This window comes from Mus pahari, chromosome 3 (assembly GCF_900095145.1).
Source record: "Mus pahari chromosome 3, PAHARI_EIJ_v1.1, whole genome shotgun sequence".
NCBI lineage: Eukaryota > Metazoa > Chordata > Mammalia > Rodentia > Muridae > Mus > Mus pahari.
The window spans coordinates 13,124,962-13,149,226 of NC_034592.1; the positions used below are offsets into that span (position 1 = coordinate 13,124,962).

Below are 24,265 nucleotides of genomic sequence, written 5' to 3' on the forward strand. Positions count from 1 at the left end.
TAAAAAAAAAAGAAAAAAGAAAAAAAAAGCACTCATCACTTAGTTGTTTTCTTTTCCAGATTAAGACAAGTATAGTACCCTGAACAAGTTATAGGTGAAGAAGGGGAAGACTATGATAAAAATACATTTAAATCTAAAAATTATTTAAAAAAAAAAAAAAAAAAAAAAAAAAAGAAAGAAATTAAAACAAAAAAAGAATAGTAAAAAAAAAGGTAAAAGGAAAAACTAAACACTAAACAGCACAGACATGCAACGTTCTGAAGATAATCAAGTTGGTAAACTAGAAAAAAACAAGGTAGAAAGAAGCCATGATCAGTACCGGGAGACAAAGACAGAGTCACTAGAGGCTGCAGATACATTTACCTGAAGGATAAACATCAATAAACCTTATGCTAATAACAGCTTAAATGAACTCTGTAAAAGCCACAAATTATCAAAACTGACACAAAATTAGATTTAAAAATCTAAATAACTTATTGTATAGAAGTTTTCACAACTACATATACATATACATCACACACACACACACACACACACACACATACACATATGCATCTCCAGGCCTACATAGCTTCACCAGCCAGCCCAAAGGTTTCAGAATGAAATGAAACAAATCATATTCAAATTACTGCGCAGAACAGAAAAAGAAAAACGTCCTATACCTCTTTTTGAGTCTGCATTGTCCTAATATCAAAACAAGAAAAAGAAATGCAATAGAAGAAAAAAAAAAACTGCAGACAGTTTTGTGGGTCTTAAGGGTCAGGGACAAACAATATACCTTGTTCTACCACTTCTACTCCACATTCCACAAGAGAACACATGTTTTAATTTAACTGGCTTTCTATTGATTATCAACAAGCAACTAGAAATGAAACTAAGAAACATCACTTATAGCACAACTCAAAACACTGAAATTAAATTTCCCTTGGGATAATTAATGAACGAAAGTGTGGCGATGAACTACATTCCTTACAGGCTAACAACACAGACACGGCCCCACTGATCTAGATCCCTACAAGTGCTTTCTGTAGAAACCAACAAGTTGATTCTAAAATTAACAAGAACATGCAACCTATGAGAGCTAAAACAACTCTTTAATTAAAAAAATTCAGTTCAAAGACATGTGTTCTTTAAATTCAAGTCATTATTACAGAGTACTGTGTGTAAGCTTACAGTCACCTCAAGTCATGGGACTAGTCACACAGGTCAAGGGAGTGTGTGTGTCTAGAGACACACTTACATGTGCAGCTCACCAGGTCCCAACAGAGCCACTGCTACAGTAACGTGCAGAGAAAAAAATCTCTGCTCTGGGGAGTCTCTTAACTCCTCTCTGTCTGTGAAAAAAGCAGGGCACTGCACACCTTCCCTGCTTCATACACAGTATATAAACACCAGGGCATCAGAAAGCAGGGCACTGCACACCTTCCCTGCTTCATACACAGTATATAAACACCAGGGCATCAGAAAGCTAAGGAGAAGAGCAAAGATCACCAAACCACTAAGAGGAAGAAAGGGAGCAAACCTTCAAGTCTTGGGGCAGGGCAGAAATCTCTTAGGAAAAAAAATGTAAACTAAGCTTCAAAAATCCCAGAAACCTCTGCTTTGAGGCAGCAATTACTAAGAAATGATAAACAGTCAAAACTAAGAAAAGCAAGTCACAACATGTATTCCTAGCACGGTACATACATATTCTTGCAACTATATTAAGACAAAGAACATAATTTAAAACTGGTCTAGACCGGCCGGGCGTGGTGGTGCACACCTTTAATCCCAGCACTTGGGAGGCAGAGACAGGTGGATTTCTGAGTTCGAGGCCAGCCTGGTCTACAGAGTGAGTTCCAGGACAGCCAGGGCTACACAGAGAAACCCTGTCTTGAAAAAACCAAAAAAAACAAAAAACAACAACAACAAAAAACTGGTCTAGACCAAGAATGATATTACTCACTTGTAATCACAACATTCAAGAGACTGTTTAAAGAAGAAAGACCAAAAGTTTAAGGCCAGCCTAGGCTTCAGTCCCAAGCCAGCTTCAGCTACAAAGGAAGACTCTATCTCAAACACACACAAAATAAATAAATGAAAGTTGTGTAAAGGACTTGCAAAAAGAAAATATCAAGGAAACACATGAGAATCTACTAGACAAATGGCCCCAAATCAAAGGCCTGATTGAGTACTGATAAGAGTTAGAACCAAAAGATTCCTACTCTGTACCTGAAGTTTAAAAGGTGTTCCCTTAGAAAATATTCTGGCAGTTGGTTTCTAAAAGGTGAAGTATAAATGCTTGATGTGGAACAAGACTTTAGTCCCAGCACTTGGTATCAGAGGCAGTTGGTGAGTTCAAGGACATCCTGGTCTATAGGGTAAGACCCTGTCAAAAGAAGAAGCTTAAGACTTTTGTCTTAAGCAAATATGTTAGAATATACTCATCTGACACAGTAATTCTGCCAAGTACTCACTTAGAAAGAGCAGCAGCATCTAGACACACCCAAATGCCCCAGCAGCTTTATTCAAAATAGACAAAAGCTAGAAAGCATGTATGTGTCAATCATCAGGTTAATGACAGACAAATCATGACACAATCATATAAAGAAATTCTACAAGGCATAAACAAAACCAAACTACTTATAGATACACTTGGTTCAGCGAAAGAAGCCAAGTTCAAGAACATTTTAAGCAAAACCTGGATGAAGCAAAACTAATCCCATTAAGAAAGCAGGTAAGTATGTGCCTGGGCCTGGGGGAGGTGCTGACTGCAAAAGGATCCCAAGCAGCACTGAGTGTGAGACAAGAGTTGCCGTGACTGTAGTGGCTGTTAAGAGGGTATCTTCATCGCTGGTTAAAACGCAAGGAATCACCACGTGTGGAATCTAGGTTAAGTTTCAGTACAGAGAAGATGTTTTTGTTTTTTGTTTTGTTTGCTTTTTTTTTTTTTTTTTCCGTACAGAGTTTCTCTGTGTAGCCCTGGCTGTCCTGGAACTTCCTCTGTAGACCAGGCTAGCCTCAAACTCAAGAGATCCGCCTGCCTCTGCCTCCCAAGTGCTGGGAGGTTCATGCCACCATGGCCTGACTCAGTAGGGAGAGTAAAGTTTTGAAGATGACTCAGTAGATGAAGTACTTGCTGTGTAAGCATGAGACAAAACCCTGAGCCCTTGAGACGAACACAGGATGGCCAGGCGTTTCAGTTAATTGGGGAGCTCTAGGTTCAATGTGAACCCCTTTGGATCCTTTTGCAGTCAGCACCTCCCCCAGGCCCAGGCTTATACTTACCTGCTTTCTTAATGGGATTAGTTTTGGGTAGCAAGAGATTTACGACCTTTGACCTCTTTTACTTATGCTGGTACACATATATAGATGCATATGCACACAAAAACATATATGTATATAACACACTCACCAAAAAAGTTCAAAGAAACCCAGGCAAATGGGCCATGGTACAACTCAGAGCACCTAGGAAATAAGGAGGACCTAAGTGTCCATCAAAGGTGATTCATGTCAGGCCAGCATGGACAACCAGGATGATACTACCTGCTCAGCTGTAGTCCATCCAGTACCAGACAGACTTTGCACCCAGGATGCTCAATCATAACAGGGGTGGTGCTCTGCAGAAAGGCTTTATCGACTACGCCTCAAGTCAGGAGGAGAAAAGGAGTCCAGGATGGCAGAAAAGGCTCCCATTATCTAAGCTGGAGAAGAACAAGGTCCCAAAGGGATGCCACAAGAAAGACAAACTCGATACTCTACACTACTTCAATGCTTGTTGAGGGCCCTGTGAAGTTATGTAGAGGACCTCTAAGAACATATGAAATCTAGTGAAGGCTGCAAAAGAGCTCCGTCTTGCTGGATCAGAGTAAGGGTAACATTTAGCCAGAAGCACAGACTGCATCTGGTAACTCCAACCAGGCAAAAGCTTGCAATCTAGCAACCACCAGAGAAGCCACACCAGGAAAAACAAGCAAAAAGAGGACTGTTAAGTTGCTGTGGAAATGCTAAGGAAATAACAAACCACGAACAACAAATAATAGGTAAGAAAAAAAGAAAGACTTGTAAAAACTGAAACAAGAAGAACAAAGGATGGTCCTAGAATGGAAATATGGCTGTATGAGCAGATACCAAAGCACAGTAATTTAAAGTCTAACAGTGAAGTAGCAACGTGTCTGTGACCCAAGACCATGGGACAGGGATGGAAGGCTATATGAGCAAGTGTACCTCATTTTTCACAATCTCAAATCTGCACACAATGTATAAGAATGACAAGTCAGAAGACAAAAATAGTGTATTTCCTTGAAATACTACATGGATGTAGCCCGACATGACAGTATATGTCTGTATGTCTGCCCCAGGACTTAGGAGGCAAAAGAATCAAAGTTCAAGGCCATCCTCAACTACATGGTGAGTTCAAGGCCAACCTGGGCTACCTTTCTCCAAAAGAGGAGAGGGACCTCAGTGGGTAGGTGAAGCAGTTCCTAAGCAAGCATGAGGAGCCAAAGTTTAAAACCACGTGTTCCAGTTACAATTTCTGTTGTGATAAAACACCATGAGCAAAAGCAACGTGGGGAGGAAGGATTTATTTCATCTTATATTTCCTCTACATCACTGAAGAACTTCAGAACAGGAACTCCTCCGGTAGGAAAGAACCTGGATGCAAGAACTAAAACAGAGGTATGGAGGAGTGCTAACCACTGGCTAGCTCTGCCTACTTTCTTATAACCCTAAGACCACCAGCCCAGGGTGGCACCACCCACAATGAGCTGAGCCCTCCCTGAACAGTCATCAATAGAAAAAATGTACCAGAGGCTTGTTTACCAGCCAATCTAGTGAGGGTATTTTTTCAAGTGAGATTCCCTCTTACAAAATGACTCTAGCTTATGCCAAGATGCCCTAAAACTAACCAGCAGAGCATGTAAACCAGTAGCAACCTCAGTGCTCCTACAGCAAAATGGGAGGTGGACCTTCTCTCAAACAAGGTACAAGACAAGGACCAACACCTGAGATTTTCTTCCACAGGCTTGCCATGTCATGTGTGTATCTGTACTCTCACATGAATACATGTGTACACACAGATATGCACTGATAAACAGACACAGGAATACACAAGAAACTCGATTCCTCCCCAATAACTATCAGCAAAAAATCATAAACAAGCACTATATATAAGTACCTTAAGCTAAAAATGAAACCCATTAGTTGTAACCACACACACATGCACATCCTCATACACAAACCCATCTTGCTTAACTCTCAGCGCTCAGGAATAAGGACTGTCTACTGGACACCTAGCTGGATAAAGTATCATGCAGTTCCAAATGACAAACTCTAGTGGGAAGTCCCAATATGGGGAACAAAAAGCAGACAGCTCTCAATCAGGCAGAGCTAAACAAGCACTCACCTTATTGATCCAGAATACCATGGCATCCTCGAGGTCATAAGGAAGTTCTTTTGAGGCGCTGAATGTAGAAAAGCGCTTGACACTGGCCACCACCTTCTCAATGCTGATCATCTCCACAGTGTAGGCCATCATCAGGGCATCCACCATCGCCATGTGACCACTCTGGGGACAGAGACTGCAATCAGCATCCTAAACATCTTGCAGGTCCCAACGCAAGAAAACTTTCTGCCTTGCCTTCCCTACCAAGGACAGCACTGGCTGAGGCCTGTCTGTCCCTGGCACTGTTCCACCATGCGGTAATGGTCCATGGTCCTCATCTCTTGCCAGCAGACTATAAGTTTTCTCTGCAGCCCTGGAAAAAAAGCTGTGGGAAGAGGCTGCCCGCTTCCTCTGCCCCAAAGGCTCTGGAATGGCACCAGGGCTCTCCTTGTATCACACTCTACCTTCAGTCTCCTCAGAGCTTTCTCTTCACCCACACATCACCCTTAAACTGAGTGAAAATAGCCATAGCATGCTAGGTGCTGGGCTAATCTGCAGAGGCATAGCCTCTGAGAACAGAGCAACAGATTCTGGCTGAGTGCAGATATCCAACATGAAGGCTCTGCAGTGGTGTGCCCTGCTACACTGTATCTTCACAGTGAGATGAAAACCCAAAAGCAAGCTGCTCTTTCTAGAATGATGACATTCTTTAAAATACAGGTCTGTCATTAAGGTCCACCAATACACATTGGCAAACCTCACCATCTGACACCTAATGGAAGGGCACTGAGTCTTGCCTGCTTAGCCAAGGGAACAGAAGGAATGCCTGTCAGACACTCACCATCTTAATAGGTGCCTGGCTGAGGTCAGCATCTGTCACAGGGGTATCATCACTCTCCATCACATAGATGCCCTTCCGGGACAGGGCCTGGATGACAGACTGGTGTCCTTGCAAGGTAGCCACCTGGTCCCCTTTTAGGATGAGGCTGCAGACACGGCAATACAGCTCACTGGACAGAAGAAGCTTAATAACGGGTGGCTTAATGTGCTCCTGCTCATACTGGTCAATGTAAAACGGGTCTCGGAGATCCTCAGGGATGTTGTCTACGGCAGCAAGAGAGAGAGCACTGGGTGAGTGGACACGCACAGTCCAGTCTCAAGCATCACCAGCCAGATGAGAACACTCAAAAGCACCGTCCAGCAAAATCCCAGCCAAGGTACAGCCCACAATCAACACACAAAGATCTAGGGCCAACTAACAGCCTCATTAGCATGACAGAGGCAATATGAGCCATTTGTGCAAAGGCCAGCATCATCTGAACAATGGTGGGATGCAAGCACAAATTTCCTAGGATGCTAGAAGGCTCAAAGGAAACCAAGATGCCATAGGGTTAGGATGATGCAGTATCTGATGACCCCAAAGAAGGGGTTATGGTACAATGACATTCATTCTAGGGAAGGAGCGCTGCTTGTCTTCTTTCCAAAGTCAAGGTCAGGTAACAAGCAGAGACCAAACAGCTTTTGTTTAGGAAGTACCCCAAGTCTGCTGCCACTATAACCACAACAGAACATGGCAACCAACTTTCCGTTATCTTTGGTTCAGGCAGCATACTGTTTAATCACAATTCTAGTGAATCAGGAGTAATGACTAATGTGCCCATATTACAGACAAGAAAACTGAAGCACAGAAAAAGGACATAGCATGTCCAATGTCACAGAAGACAGGAGCCAACTACAATCTGGTCTTTCATACATCACCAGAGAGCCATATGTGCTACCACTGATTCTGTGAGCTCTTGGCACTGCCCTCAACTTGTGGGATAACAACAGCTATCCTTTGTGGAAAGCCCAAAATCCTGAAGAAGAATCTCATTCCTTTATCCAGGGTCCGGGGACTGTTGGCATCTCTGTATCCCCAACTACAGAGACTGGAGAGCTCATTCTTCTCAAACATCCCCACCTCCAGAAGAGTTAAGAAAGCTGGCATTACCAAGAAGAGCTGCTTAAGAAAACCCACCACACCCAGCATTCAAATAAACATGTAGCAACATACTAGATGATGCTACCCCACCCCACAATCAGTGGACATTTGTGCTGGCTAGTTTTATGTCAACTTTACACAAGCTAAAGTCATTTGAGAGGAGGGAACCTCAATTAAGAAAATGCCTCCATTAGATCAGGCTGCAGAAAAGCCTCTAAGGGCATTTTCTTCCCCCATTCCTCATCCCTCTCCCCCTCCCACTACCACCACCACCAGACAGGGCCTCATTATGTAGCTCTGGCTGTCATGGAACTCACTATGTAGACCAGCTGGCTCACTATGTAGACTGTGCTTGCCTCAAACTAATAAGAGATCTACCTGCTCCTGCCTCCTGAGGAGCTAGGATTAAGGGTATGTACCCTTATGTATGGCCCATTTTCTTAGTGATTGATTAACCCACTGTAAGCAGTGAAACCTGAGCAGGTGGTCCTAGGTTCTGTTAGAAGCAGGCTGAGCAAGCCAGTAAGCAGCACCCTCCATAACTTCTCTGCATCAGCTCTGCCTCCAGGTTCCTGCCCTGTTTGAGTTTCTATCCTAACTCCCTTCAACAATGAACAGTGATTATGGAAGTGTCAGCCAAGTAAACCTTTCCCTTCTTCCCCACCTTGCTTTCAGTCATGGTGCTTCATCAGAACGACAGTAACCCTAACTAGGATGCCACCCACATTCACTTCTCTAGCCTGTGCCAGGTATAGAACCACACTGAGAAAAGGTCAGCTTTTCGGGGCTGCTTCCTCCTGCCCCAGCATCCTCTCTCTTGCTCCCTTCTGTTTGTTTCTGAGCTATAATGACATGTGAGTAAGACAAAACGAGGGGAGGAGCCACACCACACTGAAGACTGAGATGTCCCATGGAACAGAGCTGAGAGGCACAGAACACAGGACCTGTGAAACTGTAGGATCTGGTTCTGAACTGGTAAAAATCAAGCAAGGATCTGAGCTAGGGAAGCCAAGTTACAAATTTGTTTTGCTGCTAGAGAAAGGAGACAGGAGTCACCTTAGGCCTGCGCTTTTTTAAGTGTCTAGCAGAGCTACCCTCTACCTGACTTCCAGCCCATAACTTCTTGCATGGTCAGAATTCCAAGAACACATCTTACTTCACTCCTAGGAGACTATCCACCTTGACACTTGAAAAAACATGGATGTGTGCCTATCCCAATATGTATACTAGCCCCAGCCACTTCCTCTGAACTACCTATATGCAGTTCCATGTAATGCCTGGAATACCTCAAGCCTGATTGGCTGTCCAAGCTACTCTCCCATCTCACCTGGAAACCAGTAAGGTTCCTCTCTAAAAACAGAAGAGCACAGCTCAGGAGGGACCCCACAGAGTCTCACTGTTACAAGGAAGGAGATGATGGCACACCACAGAAGCACAACGAAGAGCTGGCATTTGACAGATACAGGGAAGCCCAGGGAAGATGGGGAGCTCACTGACACAGTCTAAAGACATAAGTAGCCTGAACTTGGAAGCTAGCAAGACAGAAAAAGTAGCCAGGCCAAACATCCAAGAGGAAAGGTTTCCCTGGACCACTTGCAAACAATCAACCTAAAACGGTTCATGTTATTGGCACACTGGATTGGGCCCTGTACAAATAATCATTCTGGAACACTTCAGATTCTTGACAGAAAACCAGAACAATTATGTAGGTAGACAAGAAGACTAGATGCAACAGAGTTACCACATCTGTGAGCTCCCTCCAATCCAGTCTTAGGGTGCTTCAGCCCACTCAGCAACAGAACCTCTTCTTGTGGCCCTCCGGGGAGAAACTGTCCTCAGCTCAGAAAGAGAGCACCACTCCTCCCAGTCTACCAGGACAGTGACTGTTCCAAGATAATACTCAGCTCAGAATGATGTTTGCACACATCTATGTGCCGTCTAATAGCTAGCAGTCACTAGTTGCTCTTTTAAAAAAGAGAAAAAGGGCTACAGAGAGGACTCAATGGTTAAAAACAAGTATTGCTATCACAGAGATTGATTGCCACACCCCATGTCAGGCAGCTTATAACTATTTGCCTGGAAAGTTCCAACACCCTTTCTGGCCTCCATGGACAATATATTTATATGCACAACCCCCTGCCCCTGCAACACACACACACACACACACACACACACACACACACATACATAATTTTAAAATAAGGATGATGATAAAATATTACAAAACAATACAAAGGCACTGTAAATGCATTCTGAATCTGTTTCAGGTGACATATTTCTCTATAAAAGACAAAGATAGTAATTTACAAATCACTAATTAAACAATTATTGAGTACCTGCATGAACCAGGAAATGTATGAATATGCTAGGCCACCAAAAGGAGGTGAAAGGCCATCACCCTCAGCAAAGGCTCTAAGACTCTGAAGAGGACAAAAAAATAGTAGGCAACTTCCATGACAAGGAGCATCACACTGGAGTGTGCACAGAGCCCAGCTTAGGCAAACAAGAGAAAAGCATGACAATGACTCTCATCAGACAATTTAAAGAAATAACACAGTTCAGAATAGCATAGGAAAAACAAATATGATGCTTCACTAATTCATTCAACAGGTCCTTAACTGAGCATGTGCTACATGTACTAGTGCCTTTGGTGGAACTGTCATTAGGTTTATATACTCTGAAAGCACAGAACAGGATAAATTAGAACAGACTGAGTTAGGAGAAAGAGGACCCGGAAATAATGTCTGCTGCTGCTTCTTGCACAGAGAGTAGAAGACAGGCCTGGACACCAGCCAGTCATAGGACCTGTTACTAAAATAGGAGCTGTGGCTCAGAAGATGGCAATGGTATTAGGAGGAGCTCCATTATGGACATATGGCTAAAGGGGGGCATTCTGAAGAGGCTGGCATGTGGGGACCAGAAGGACACAGTAAGAATGCAAGCTGGGCAGGACAGACTGGTGGTCACCCCATGCTAGGCATGCAAGGAAGATAATACCAAAGGAGCTAAGTGGTGGCCAGGAGAAATTTGGTAATTGTAAGGCCATACCTACTCCACCCAAACACACCAGGGAGAGTCACCAAACCAACATACATCAGGGACAAGCACACCACAGCCTCTCTGTACAGTGTAGCCTTAGGTGTGCATGCTGAGCGAGCTTCTAGTCAGAGGCCAGGAGGATGACCACAGAGAGTGGGGAGAGATTCCAAAACAGAAGGGAAGGTATGTCAGGTGTGTAGATAATGAACTGGCCACCTCAAGAGACCCATTTGCTAAAACCAGAATTGCAACAACTGTGAAAGTTTCAACACAGCTGCGTGTTATGGCATTGGCCACTGGTCACATCAGATATATGGCATATGCTTATAATATGCACTAGAGGCTGAGACAGGAAGATCCCGCTGAGTTCAAGGCCAGCTCAGGAAGTCTAGGAAGCCTAGCAAACTCAAAGAAAGCCAGGCTCGGTACCCTGACCCTGAAAAAGAACAAAATAGAAATTTTAGAACAATAACAACAACAAATGTATGTAAGTATATGCTTATATATATTTACATATATACAAATACAATCACTGAACCTGTATCATAAAATGAACTGTTAAAAGCAGATTAAGATAGTTGACAGCCATGGTGGTGCACAGCTTTAGCACCAGCACTCGGGAGGCAGAGGCAGGTGAATCCCTGAGTTCAAAGCCAGCTTGGTCTATAGACTGTTTCCAGGACAGCCAAGACCACACAGAGAAACCCTGTCAAGAAAAAGCAAAAGGACACGAACACTTGAGAAATGAAGATGAGTAGAAAATAAGTATCCACAACCAACAGTAAGACAATGTGGAAACGGCAGGGAGAGTAAGTGACAGAGGCTGTCAGCCCACAGAAAGGACCTGCAGCCCCAGAAGAGAGAGGGAATATGGTAGAAGGATGCAGATACTGCAGAGAATTTTCTGATACTTTACAAATTTATGAAACCACTAAAAATGCCAGCAAGACTAAGAAAAAAAAAGAAAATCCACATCCAAAAAACACTGACACCAACAGGATCCAAAGGCAAGAGGGAGTTACTGGTCAAGCCAAGGCAGCAGACCATCCCTGCTTGCCTTTTTAGGCAGTAGGCAGCTACAACCCTGAAACACCAAGCACAGGCACCTACAAAGTGAAAAGGATGGATGCTGATGCTGGCTTGGACCTCACACTGCAGGACAGAGAGTCACATCCCCACCAAGGGCAGGCCTGGTGCTTGCTAAATCCCTGTACAACAGGCACAACAGGCAGCTGGTTTCTGGGTCTGGAAAGAGTTGAGATCAACAGGCCTAAGATACTTTCTTTAAAGCCAAAGCCACTATGGACCAGGGACCACAACAAATAAAAGTCTCACCAAGAGCACCTAGCAGACACTCTCCCTCCCTGATGGTTATGAACCTCTCCCCACACAGATGAGTATTCTAGTAAAGGGAGTCACGTCTTACCAGAGGTCTGTGGTATAATTCTGAGCCCTGGCATCCCCAGCAAGCTAGGTTTGGCTGCCATCCTCAATACATCAAGTAATAAGACAAGTGACAATGAGAATCAGAAAAAAGCATTTTATTCATGTGGTCACCTTGGGAAGAAAAATAAATGGATCCAGTAACCCTAAGTCCATCCTCGAGGTGCCGACGTGAGGTTTAGGCTTAAAGAAAGGGCCTGATTAATTAAGTAGTCCTGGTCAAAGAGTGGCCCTGCCCATCACTGGCCAATCACAGCTTGGTCCTATACGTTCTTAAAACTGTGTGTAGTCTCTTCCTGGGAGGCAGAGATAGCCAACCACCATAACCAGCAGTCCTATAGGCAGAATCCCACCTACCTAGCAACAGCAGCAGGAACCACCCACCCCCCAAAAGTAGACTGAACCAGATGCTCAAGGCTGGGCATAGGGCCTGCTAGAACCATTGCTAACACTGAAGCTCAAGTCTTCGAGCAAACCCAACAGGGTACTTGCTGGCTGCTAAGTCCAAGAGATTCCTTCCTCCTAGGAATCTCCTGAAATCTCCACTCAAGTGTGATGACTGACACACACCAAGATTCATCAAGTGCTGAGACATCTGACATTTAAAAGTAGCCAGCACAAAATAACTGCAAGAGTCAGAAACTCTGAAGCAAACTAGAAAAGTTCAGCAAAGAAAGCTTTTTAAAGCACTAAATATAGAAATAAAAAGTAGAACTACAGATATTTAGAAACTCACTGGGCAGGCTGAGCAGCAGGGTAGCAATGACAAGGACTGAATGGAATCACTGACTTTAAAGTGAACTCAACACATCCATCTAATCTGAACTACAGGCAGAGCTGGAGACTGAAACTAAGGAGGATCAGGGACAGGGAGCTGTGAGAGAGGTGCTGTGCACCAGAGTCCCACAGAAGGACTGAGCAAAATAATGGCTAAAACCTTATAAAACACAGTCAAAGGCATCAGCCTACTGACTTTTAAGACACTGAGCAAATCATAAAACAGGAAAACCCAAAAGAATCTGAGCCAAGACATATACTCAAACTTCTAAAGATTAAAAACAAACAAAACTTCTGAAGCTGAGAAAAGACACACTTGCTGGAGGGAATTCCCAGTCCAAAGACAGTGGGACGATCACCTGAAGCTGTGGTGTCAATATGGGAAGGTACCAAGTCTGATGGCCTAAGTTCCAACCCCAAAACCCACATAATAAAAGAGAACTGATTCCTTAAGTTGTCCTCTGACCTCCACACATGTACAATGGCAAACACAAATACCATACACCATACACATATACACATACACACACCTCACATCTCTCTCATACACAAACAAATAAATAAATGTAATTAAAACAAAACTACTGGCCGGGCGTGGTGGCGCACACCTTTAATCCCAGCACTCGGGGGCAGAGGCAGGCAGATTTCTGAGCTCGAGGCCAGCCTGGTCTACAAAGTGAGTTCCAGGATAGCCAGGGCTATACAGAGAAACCCTGTCTCGAAAAAAAAAAAAAAAAAAAAAAACTACTGGCTAGAGAGATAGCTCAGCAGATAAGAATGCTGGAAACTCTTGTAGGGTACCTGAGTTCCATATGGTGGCTCACAACTGTCTGTAACTTCAGTTCCAAGGGATCTGACACCTTCTTCAGACCTCCCTGTACAGAAAGCAGGGGATTGGTGCACAGACATACATGCAAGCAAGAAACATCCATATGTATAAATAATAATAAAATAGACTTTAAAGATAAGTAAAATAAATAACTATGAGAATAGCTATAATACATTCTCAAAGAGAAAGAACAGTAGAAAAAAAATGAAGTATCAAGAAAAAGCAGTAGGAAGAAATGAGTCATGTGATAAATATAGCGAACTGTTCTTTGGAGTTTTCAGCTAATACATGGTATAAACAAAACTACCACACAAGAGCCAGGCCTGGTAGAGAGCGCCTTGAATCCCAGCACTCAAGAAAAAGAGGCAGGTGGTTCTCTGTGAGTTCAAGGCCATCCTGCTCTACAGTGCTAGTTCCAAGACAGCCAGGGCTACACAGAGAAACCCTGTCTCAAAAGAGAGACAGAGAGACAGAGACAGACAGAAAAGGAGGAGGAAGAGGAAGAAGAAGGAAGAGAGGGTGAAAGGGAGGGAAGGAGGGAGACCCTGACTACAAATATAGATCAGAAAAAGGAGGTGAAGCAGGAAAAACAAAAAAGAACAAACAATATAATATGCAGGCAGTATCCAGTAAGAAGATGGTGTTACAGGATCGGAGTCCACTGCTGGCTCCTCCACCAAGAGACTGAGGGGTAGGAACTGGAAATATAAGTTTTAGACCAAACTGGGGGGGAAAGTAAATGTTTTTCTCACCCACCCTTCCTTCCCTACAGCCACGTTACAGTTTACAGAGAAGGAGGAGGAAATGCCAGGAGCTGGAGCTGGGCACTGCTAACTTATCGGATTAACCCTACCCAGAACACCTTCTCTTGCAGGTCCTCCCCTGGCATGGGATTTCCTGGAAAAATCTCAGTTCTTTAAGTGGCTGTTACATTATCAGAAAGGATTATAGACCCTTTATCCTTATCTGCCAGGACTGGTTTCCAGACACCCATGGGCATCTAAAGCTGGATATTACCAACCCCCACTCCTGTTCCCTATACAGACATAACTGATGAAGTTCAACTTACAATAAAGCAAATGTGAAGATCCCAGGAAGGACAGTGGGCATGACTAATCACACCACTCCAGTGGTTCTCAACTTGTGGGTCATGACCCCTTTGGGGCCAAATATCAGCAGTTAATATCAGATATCCTGCATATCAAATATTTCCATTATGACTCATAACAGCAAAACTACAGTTGTGAGGTGGCATCAAAAACTCATTTTACAGTTGGGGATCACAACGTTAGGAACTGTATTAAAGGGTCATAGTATTAGGAAAGTTGGAAACTACTTTAACCACTCAAAATGCCATGCAATTTAAAATTTAGGAATTATTTCCAGGATTTTCCATTAAATAATTACACTAAGTGGTGGCACCCACCATTAATCCCAGCATTCAGAGGCAGAGGCAGGCAGATAGCCTGATCTACTGAGTGTGTTGCAGGACAGCCAAAGCTCACATAGAAACCCTGCCTTAAAAAACAAAAAACCACCACCAAAACTTTGAGAATGTAGTAGAGCATGGTAGCACACTCCACACAGTGAAAACACAGTTAAGTGGAGACTACAGCACATGAAGGCTGTAAAGCAGGATGGAAAGGACTAAGGACAAAGAGTGAGCGAGCGCCTCGGCGTTAGCACCACCTGCACTCAGACTGCATGAAACATCTGGCAGAGCTAGGAACACACACAAATCTACTATCACAAAAACTTGGCACTTGCTCAGCAGCCACCGATAAGGCAATTAGACATAGCCAACAGACTCGCAGCACACAAAGCCCAGACTGCTACCTACAGAATGCCATTGCTGGAGTCTGGGTCACAGGATGCATGTTCTGCACAAGCCCAGGAGGCAGGTAGAAAGAAGCTGGATGTAGGAATATGCAAACATGAGGGTACAGACTGACAGCAAGTAGAGAATCCCAAGCTGGGATAGGCTTCCCCTCTTCTTTAAAATCCATGTGGATCTTGGCACCCCGGGGCATTTAATTCTCAGATAAATCAGTTAATATGAACAAAAGGAAAGGATTACTATCAAGAGATTAGAGAAAGAACCAGAAAGAAAACTAAAGTCTCAATTTATCACCTCATGCCTCAGTTCTCTTCCCCAAAAATAACTGGCTTAACTGGCTCCTTACTGTTTCTCTCCTTGGTTCATGTCTAGTTATGAGCAACATTTCCACCTGCACTAGTCGATCCTCGCAGTCTATGGGCAATAGTCCCCAGTTCTTGCTGCACCCTGATGACACAAGGCTGGAGACTTTGAACTGGAAGATGCTGCCATAATGAGATCCATGGGGTCCAGGTGGGACCTGCACAAGGATCTGGAACCTCCTGCATCTGGTCAGCCAAGCCTTAAGAAAAGGTCTTCTACTCAACCAACAGGAACAGGAAAGTGGAAGGCAACAGGGCAAGAAGCTGTCTCCCATGGCCTCTCCTACAAGCCCACACAGTCACCAAAATACACTATATTCTAGGCCCCAGCTTAACTGAATGTGGGAGCCAGAAAAGTAATTGCAACCATAAAAACACACAACAACCAGAACCAATTGGATCCAAAATGTTTGTGGCAGTGTTTACCCATGCTGCATCAAGAAACTGTACTGCAGAGCCGGGCGATGGTGGAGCACACCTTTAATCCCAGCACTTGAGAGGCAGAGGCAGGTGGATTTCTGAGTTCGAGGCCAGCCTGGTCTACAGAGTGAGCTCCAGGACTACACAGAGAAACCCTATCTCAAAAAACAAAAACAAAACAAAACAAAACAAAAAAAGGAATAATAAAAAAAAAAGAATACTGATCCTCTTGCCTCTACTTCCCAAGTACTAGAATTCTAGGCATGCCCCATCATACCTAGTCTTATGAGCGCTGGGTATGAAGCAGGCCCCAAACCTTACCACGTGCAGGACCTGCGTTGGCATTCACCTTCCAGGGGCATCTGCACCCATCAACTCTACCCAAGCACCACCCGGTGTAAACTGCAGGCACCACCCAGGGCTTTTCCTTCTTTACATACGTGGCCTGCAAAAGCTCCATTCAGTTCCCACAGGTCATAAGACAAATGTTCACCTGGACTGATATACCAGTTTTGACTAGTTAAATCTGTAGCAACCAGGGAACATCTGCTCAAAGCACATTCCCAGGCCCTCAGCAAACTCTCCTCTTCAAAAGTGATCCCAGGCACACATATCAAAGGAATCCCCAAAGACACCATGAGTGGTGTGAACAACCTCGCTCCAAGACTTTCCAAACTACTCACCTGCTGTCAGTCCTTACACCTCTGCCGCAGCAGTTAATCCACTCAGTGCACAGGAACACAATGGTGCGGCCAGGGCCCCACCTCCTGCTCTCATGGGCTATCCAGGCCTGACCACCCTTCAGAGCCATTCACTTTTGTTCTCTGACACATATCACTCACTGACCTAGACCCTAACAGTAGACCAGGCTGGCTAGCCAGAGAGCATTTTCTACCTTCCCAGCATGGAATTACAAGCATACACGCCTGACTTTCATATTTAAAATTTTTCATATTTAAAACTTACTTCATGCCAGGCAGTGGTGACACATGCCCAGCAGGGGCAGGGAAGAGAGGGCAGAGGCAGGCAGATCTCTGAGTTTGAGGCCAGTCTCATCTATAGAGGGAGTTCCAGGACAGCCAAAACTACAAAGAGAAACCCTGTCTCGATAGTAACAACATTTATTTATTTGTGTGTGTATGTGTGCACCCACGCACACACATGCACACGCACCCACGCACACATGCAGTACATGTGTAGAGGTCAGAAGAAAATTTGCAGTAGTTCTGTCTTTCCATTATGTAGGTCCTAGGCACCTACAAATTCAGGTTGTCAAAGTTGGCACCAAGCACCTTTTATCTGCTGAGCCATCTTGCCAGCTCCATATCTGACTTTTTTAATATGGGTTCTGAGACTCCAACTCTAGTCTTCATGCTTGTCTAACAAGCACTTTACCAATATGAGCTGTCTCCCCAGCCCCGTGCCTAAGCACTTAATTATCTAAGCTATCTCCCCAGTCCTATGTAGTCATCTTCAACCTTCCATTATTTCTATTTCCTCCTGAATGTCCGTATTTCATGAGGATTTTGATCCTCATGTAGGATGTAGATGGCAGTATGTGCCTTCTCCCTTTACATTTCCTATTCTGAAAAAGAAATAATAATAATGCACACAAAAGCAACCGGATGAAAGTAATCTTGCCTCCATCATGGTCATCCTCAGACAATGTGAAAATGGACAGCAATCTAAGCTATTAAACAACCGTGAGGTAGCCGGGCGGTGGTGGCACACGCCTTTAGTCCTAGCTCTCGGGAGGCAGAGGCAGGCAGATTTCTGTGTTCGAGGCCAGCCTGGTCTACAAAGTGAGTTCCAGGACTATACAGAGAAACCCTGACTCGAAAAACCAAAAAAAAAAAAAACAACTGTTCACTGAGGTGAAGGGGCACTAACATACCTAAAGTTGACAGGACTATATCCTCAAACAAAAACCAACACAAGAAACATGGCAACAGTAAGTTTGTTCCAGATCAGCCTTGGCTACAGAGACCCTGTCTCGATCATTCCCCTTAAAAATAAATAAGATAGAGAGCATATTAAAAGCCTTTTAAATGTATACCCAAAGTTAACAATCTAAACCACAATAGCAGCTAGCCCTTCTGAGGGCCAACGGATTAGCTCACAGATTAAAGACAGATTTTCATTCTCTGATTAGTATTAACTCCTGGCATCAGGCCAGGAAGGAGAACATATATAAGCACAACTCTAAAAACATGAATTCTCCTACGCCGACAAGCACCTGAGCGAGCATCTTACAGGTGAGCCTGTGAGAGGAACCCCAGCCTCAGAGACACCAGAACCCGAAGACAGGAGGTTCTCCAAACAACCTGTAGAGGACTCATGGCAGTCATCAGGCCCTACAGCATCAGGCTTCTCCAGTTCGGCAATTCGGCAAACACTTGAGGCTGCTGGACCCTCCCATCCAAAAACACCCAACTCACTTGCCAAGAATAGCAAAAGGCTATTTAAAACCAGCCCAGAGCTCCAGAGATGACTCAGCACTTAAGAGCACTGGTTGTTCTTCAGGGGACTAAGGTTCAATTCCTACCACCTACAAAGAGCTAACAACCATACATGCATAACTCCAATTCCAAGGAACCTGATGGCCTCTTCTAGCCTCCACGGGCACTGGGTACGCATATGGTGCACAAATACATGCAACGTACCCAGACACTTAAAATAAAAATATATAAAACCAGCTGAGCAAGGTGGTGAGTGCCTCTAATATCAGCACTCCAGCAACAGAAGCAGGTGGATCTTCATAAGTTTGAGGCCAGCCTGGTCTACAATGAGTTCCAGGACAGGGCTACAGAGAGAAACCCTGTCTCAAAAAATCAAAACTAGATAGATAGAAGCACAATCTAAACTCATGAACCAGTAGTCTGAACAAATTATAACCTAGAACAACTTGCTAACACACTTTTGAACTGGGCCCAGGCAGTAGACTGTTCCCAGGGAAACCTGACCCAGTCCAGGGAAAGAAAGGCTCGGTGAGCAGCTCTAGCCAGCTCCACAGCTATGCAAAGGGTTTTCCTGGAGTGAATAACTTTTGACCAAATACCACTAAACCAAACAATACCATGACTCTGGCAATATGTTAACTCCTGGAGGTAGGAAAGGGCTCTGCTCCTAACACTGGCTAGACAAACCAGCTTAAAAGCACTTTGTTGCCAGCAGTGGCTCTAGTTCAAGGAACCAGGTTGCATAGGCCACAGATCCTATGACTCCTTACTCTGGTGCGCGTGGGAGAACAGGAGAGGTAGAAGAGAGGATGAAGAGTAGCATTCTCGGTTAGTAGGCCTAACCCCACAGCCAGGCCACCAGCAGCCGGTCTGCCGCTGGTAAGGTGAGAAGGATGAGCCTCTTGACTGGGCCTAGGATTCAGGACAGCTCAGCTGCAGCTCAGCTCTGGGGCAAAAGGACAAATCAGTTTCTGCTGAGCTTCAAAGCAATCTCCTTGCAAACAATTTAGAGCCTTCTCATCCGGTCCCTGTGTGTGCCACTGTCCTTGAGAGATAAGAACTGGTATTCCCCCACTTTCCCCTGAAACCAAAGCCTAGATAGATACCTCCGAGCTTGCTCAGAGCACAAACAGAATGCAAATCGACCCAAAACCAAAGCCAGGACTGCTGCAGCCCTGGGCTAGCACATTACCCTGGATAATAAATGCTCCTTCAAAGCAGCCCTGAAGCTATCAGTTCTGTGCAGGTCTCACACGAACGCTACCACACACTCTTGGAGCTAAGCAGGATTTGCTCCTCTTTGCAGACACATTTAAGTGAACAATTTTCAGCATGCCTAATAAGTTACTCCTAAAAAACAACAAAAACACTGTCAATGTCATGCAAGAGTTGCCAGAAAGAGAGAAGGAACCTAAAAATAGAAGCCAGGACAGCATCAAATCTTGGTTGTGGCGTGAGTGCAGAATAAATCTTGAGAAAATGTTTCTTCATAACCATAAACCCAAAGCCCGCTAGGATGAGCTTCACAGCTTGCCACTCTCTACAGATAGCAGCCTAGTGCAGGGACACAGACTTCCAGGGGCAAGTGGCAATGGAGTCTCCAGTGGCTAGCCCCACAATTCCATCACACTTTCAACTCCTACACAGAAGAATGGTTTCACTTCGTGACTTAACCAAAAAGTGCGTAACATAAAACATGCAAGACCCTTTCCCTATGACCACCCAGCCAAACTAAGTTGTCAGTGAAGCATCCAGATGGAAAGAAAGCAGCATGACCAGGAACAGGATCAGAATTTTACTGGGGTGGAGGGGGTATCCCTATGTACCCTGCTCACCCATGCTCCTGGAAGACACAACTCCTGGCTGGCAGAAGTAAATCCATACCAGGCTACGGACAGCACAAGCACCTCTCCAGCTTACACAGCTTGCTCATATGAATTAGGACCTCCCAAATTCTGAAGCTGAGTATAAAAACCTCATTTACCCCAGCGAATGGAAGGAAACTAGACCCCTAACACCCACGTCATGTGCATGCTGCTAGCAGAGGCAGGCCCTCAGGTCATGGGGTCACCTAGGCTTGGACCCACGTTGAGCCTCAGTCTTGCTCTTCCAGTCTTCAAATGACCACTCTTAATAATTCTAAAACCTTAAAACCCATGTGCTCCATTATTTGATGAGGCAACCAGACCTCACAAGTAATCTGGCACTAGAATAAAACTAAACCAATCAGGTGCCAACAATGAGAGAGGAAAACTTATCTCTAGATACCATACCCCCCAAGCTGAATGCTAAGGCTAAACAAAACTAAACACGCTCACCGTGTTAAGGAAACAGAAGCTAAGTAAACTATCCCACATGCCAACCTCAGAAAAAGAGGGCAGCTCAGCAAGAGTACTTACCTAGCAAAGTCTTGAGCCCCTCCCCCAGTAGACAGGTTAAAACAATACATACTACACACAGCAGTGAAAACTTGTAGATAGATGAGGAGCTATGCCCAAGAAGGCATCATGACATGTGGTGGGCTAGCCTTGGCGAAATACTACCTACCCAGTGGAGAAAAGAATGCTGGGAGTTAGGATGAACCTAAGAACAACTAGAGAGTTGGAGAGATGGCCCAGTGGTTAAGAGCAGTGGCTGCTCTTCCAGAGGACCCAGGTTCAATTCCCAGCACCCATGTGGCAGCTTGCAACTGTCTGTAACTCCTTATCCAGGGGATTTGACATCTGTCACACAGAAATACATGCAGTCAAAAATCCAATGCACATAAAATAAAAAATTGTGAAATATAAAAAAATGAGCACACGCCTTTAATTCCAACACTCAGGAGACAGAGGCAAATGGATCTCTGTGAGTTCAAAGTCAGACTGGTCTACATAGGAAACTCCATGGCAGATACTGTCTCATTTGAAAGAAAGAAAGAAAGAAAGAAAGAAAGAAAGAAAGAAAGAAAGAAAGAAAGAAAGAAAGAAAGAAGAAAAGAAAACTGAATGCTATAGCTTAGCAATGTCAAGCAAACAACGAGGAACATAAGGCTGGAGATGGGTCAGAGTGGGGTGTGTGGAGCTAGCAAAGACAGTGGCCAGTGGCCAGACACTCGTTCGCTGCTCTAGGTAGGTGGCAAACGCCTTTTCTCAATTGCACTTTTTTTGGGGGGGAAGGGGGGGTTCAAGACAGGGTTTCTCTGTGTTGCCTCCCGGGTGTTGGTATTAAAAGCATGGGCCGCTACCACCCAGCTTCTTCAATTGCACTTTTTCAGTCAGGTAAAGCCAGGTGCACAGCAGTGTTTCCCCACCACGATGCAAAACCTGCACTGAATACAAACAGTGACCAAGAATTATAACACTGAAAACTATAAAAGAATTTCTTCCTCACTGCTAGTTTTATACCACAGAAGTAAATTAAAAATAAAGCAGTTTATTAATCCCAACACTCACAAAACAGTTTGTTCTTATGACTAGTTGGAGGCCACTGTCACAGAGAACACCTGCTTAGCAAGTTTTCCAAAGTGGTCACCTAACCCTTTCCTGAAAGGGTCATCTCAGTAACCCAGTCTTCAGGTAATGTTTTTGTCGGCACAAGGGTAATTTATGCTTCATTTATCATAGTTTTATGCCTAAAACAAGGCACCTGCCCTGATACTCGAGCTCCCAGCCAACTCACTACCAGCACTATTCGGTCTGCCAAGTTCCCAGAGCGCCAAACCAGAGAGTCCTAATCCCACTAAGCATATTAGGCTTCATAAGTGGGGTTTCATTACAAGGTTACCTTGCTCTTCACAACAGGAACTAACCAAAGGAGATAAAGATGGTTTCTGCACAATCCGTGTTACACATAATGTATCGTTGGAGTATTCAATAGCTCGTGTTCTGTTAAATACCAAATTTCACAATATATAAACCAGATTGGCTGGAACTCTAGTTTGAGACTAAGTCTCAAACTATCCAGCCTTCTAGCCACCCTGATGCAGTAAGGAATGGCTAAGCAGTGGTTATTCAGGTTAAGAGTCCTTCTTGGACTTAGAGGACCAGTCCAACTGCCAGAGAGTAACAGTGCACATGATAGGCACCCTCCACCCACCCGAGACTCAGAGCATGAACGACACGCGAACACAGTCCTGTGCCTGGACCGACCCTGAGCAACCTCAGCGTCCGCTCACCTGGGCCGCCGCCAGAACAGCAAGACTTGAACTGACACCACGCGAAGGCGCGCCTCGGCCCTGTCACCGGCCTCATTCTCAATCTTGGCTCTGTCTCCATTCCTTGTCCCTAGACCTTACAACCCCCTCCCGAGCGTCAGATCCCCTCTGGTCCCAACCTGCCCCGTCTGTCCAGCGTCCGAAACTCTCTGGTCTCATTCCCCGGCATGTCAGTCCCCTTTTCTGACCCCTCTGGTCTCATACCAGATCGTTCCCGTCTGTCTCCCCCTGGTCCCATTCTGCGGCCGTCGCGTTCCCCGCTGGTCCCATCCCCCGTCGCCGTTCGACCCCAGTTCTGGTCCCATCCCCCGGCTCCTACACCCGTCCGACACCTCCCGGTCGCATCCGAAACCACTGCGTTCCCCGTCGGCTCTCCTCTAGTACCATCCCGGAACCGGATTCGTTCCCCGTCCGTCCCCCTGTAATCCCATCCCCCGACCCCGGACCCCGCCGCGCCCGCCCACCTAGGCCATAGGCCTTCGCACAGATCCACTGCAGGTTGGCGGCGATCTTGGCCCGCGCCGCGTCGTAGCGGTCCAGCGGCACCAGGTCGGCGCCCTCCGGAGGCGCCTCCATCCTCTTCCAGCCTTCGGCGGCAGAGCGACCGCCCGCGTCCACCATCTGCAGACAAAGGCCGCCGCGGCCCGGCCGCAACAAAGACGCCGCCGCCCTCCCGCGCCGCCCGCCCGGGCGCACGGCCCTTACTTCGCGGCGGCCGCCGCCACCCAGGCTGCTGCTGGATGCTGCGGGCGCCGAGCCGAGGCCGAGAAGGCGCCGAGCGGGACGGGCAGGCGGCGGCGGGCAAGCGCCGGCCAAGGAAGGCGCGGGGCAGGCGCGGTGCGAGCACGGGCCGGGGGCGGCGGCGGAGGCGCGTGCGCGGCCCCGGAGAAGCGGCAGCTGAGGCGGAGGCCAACGGGTGGGAGCTAACGCGCCGCTGCCGCCGCGTCACGCAGGCGCACTTACCGCAGCCCCATTGATCCCCGCAAGCGCAGTAGGCACCGCCCGTAACACCGCCCTCTCGCCCCGCCCTCCTCCAGCAGGCTCCGTACCTGTCCCCTTCTTCAGACGCTCTGGACACACCCTCAGCCCCGCCCCCAGCCCGGTCCTGCCGAGTAGGCACGCCCCTCTAACCTAGCCCAGTCGGTGTCCTTAGTAGCTGTGGACACACCCTCGGCCCCGCCTCGACTTCGTCCTCAAGGCTGTGCACGCGCTAGTCCATCCGCCCCCTCCCCCTCCCCTGCCACAGTGAACCCGCCTCGGACACGCCCCTGTCCGGATCCCGCGCAGGCGCAGTATTCTCTTCTGAGGGCTAGCCTGTTTCCTAGCAACTGGAGAGACTAATCTGCCGCCCTGATGGAGCCTCGTTCCTGCGTCCAGAGACTGGTTCGCCTCTACCTCTGGCAAGGGCTGCTCTCTGAGAACCGAGCGCCCTTAGAGTCTGCACCGGTGCTGCATCTGTGGACAGAGATGCCAAGACGTCTCCGCCGGGACTGGCAGAATGTGCGCGTCGCTGAGTGTACGCGGCTCGAGAACTGCGCCTGAGATTAGCCCAGAGAAA

At 46.0% G+C, this 24,265-nt stretch overlaps 1 protein-coding gene across 5 annotated transcripts in view; it reads right to left on the reverse strand.

Annotated features, from left to right (window-relative positions):
- Positions 1-23,667, reverse strand: part of Camsap1 (calmodulin regulated spectrin associated protein 1) — a 60,173-nt gene extending 36,506 nt beyond the window's left edge. For 2 of the 5 annotated variants that reach the window (XM_021192353.2, XM_029536172.1), the window contains exons 1-3: positions 23,172-23,667; positions 6,207-6,469; positions 5,387-5,548 (exon numbers count right to left, since the gene is read on the reverse strand). In XM_021192353.2, the coding sequence (XP_021048012.1) occupies positions 5,387-5,548; positions 6,207-6,469; positions 23,172-23,328 (582 nt within the window). In that variant the 5' untranslated portion in view covers positions 23,329-23,667. Of the gene's footprint in view, positions 1-5,386; positions 5,549-5,629; positions 5,739-6,206; positions 6,470-23,171 lie in introns of those variants that run through there. The other 3 variants (XM_021192357.2, XM_021192356.2, XM_029536173.1) reach the window with 2 other exon arrangements.
- Between the last annotated feature and the right edge of the window lie 598 nt (positions 23,668-24,265).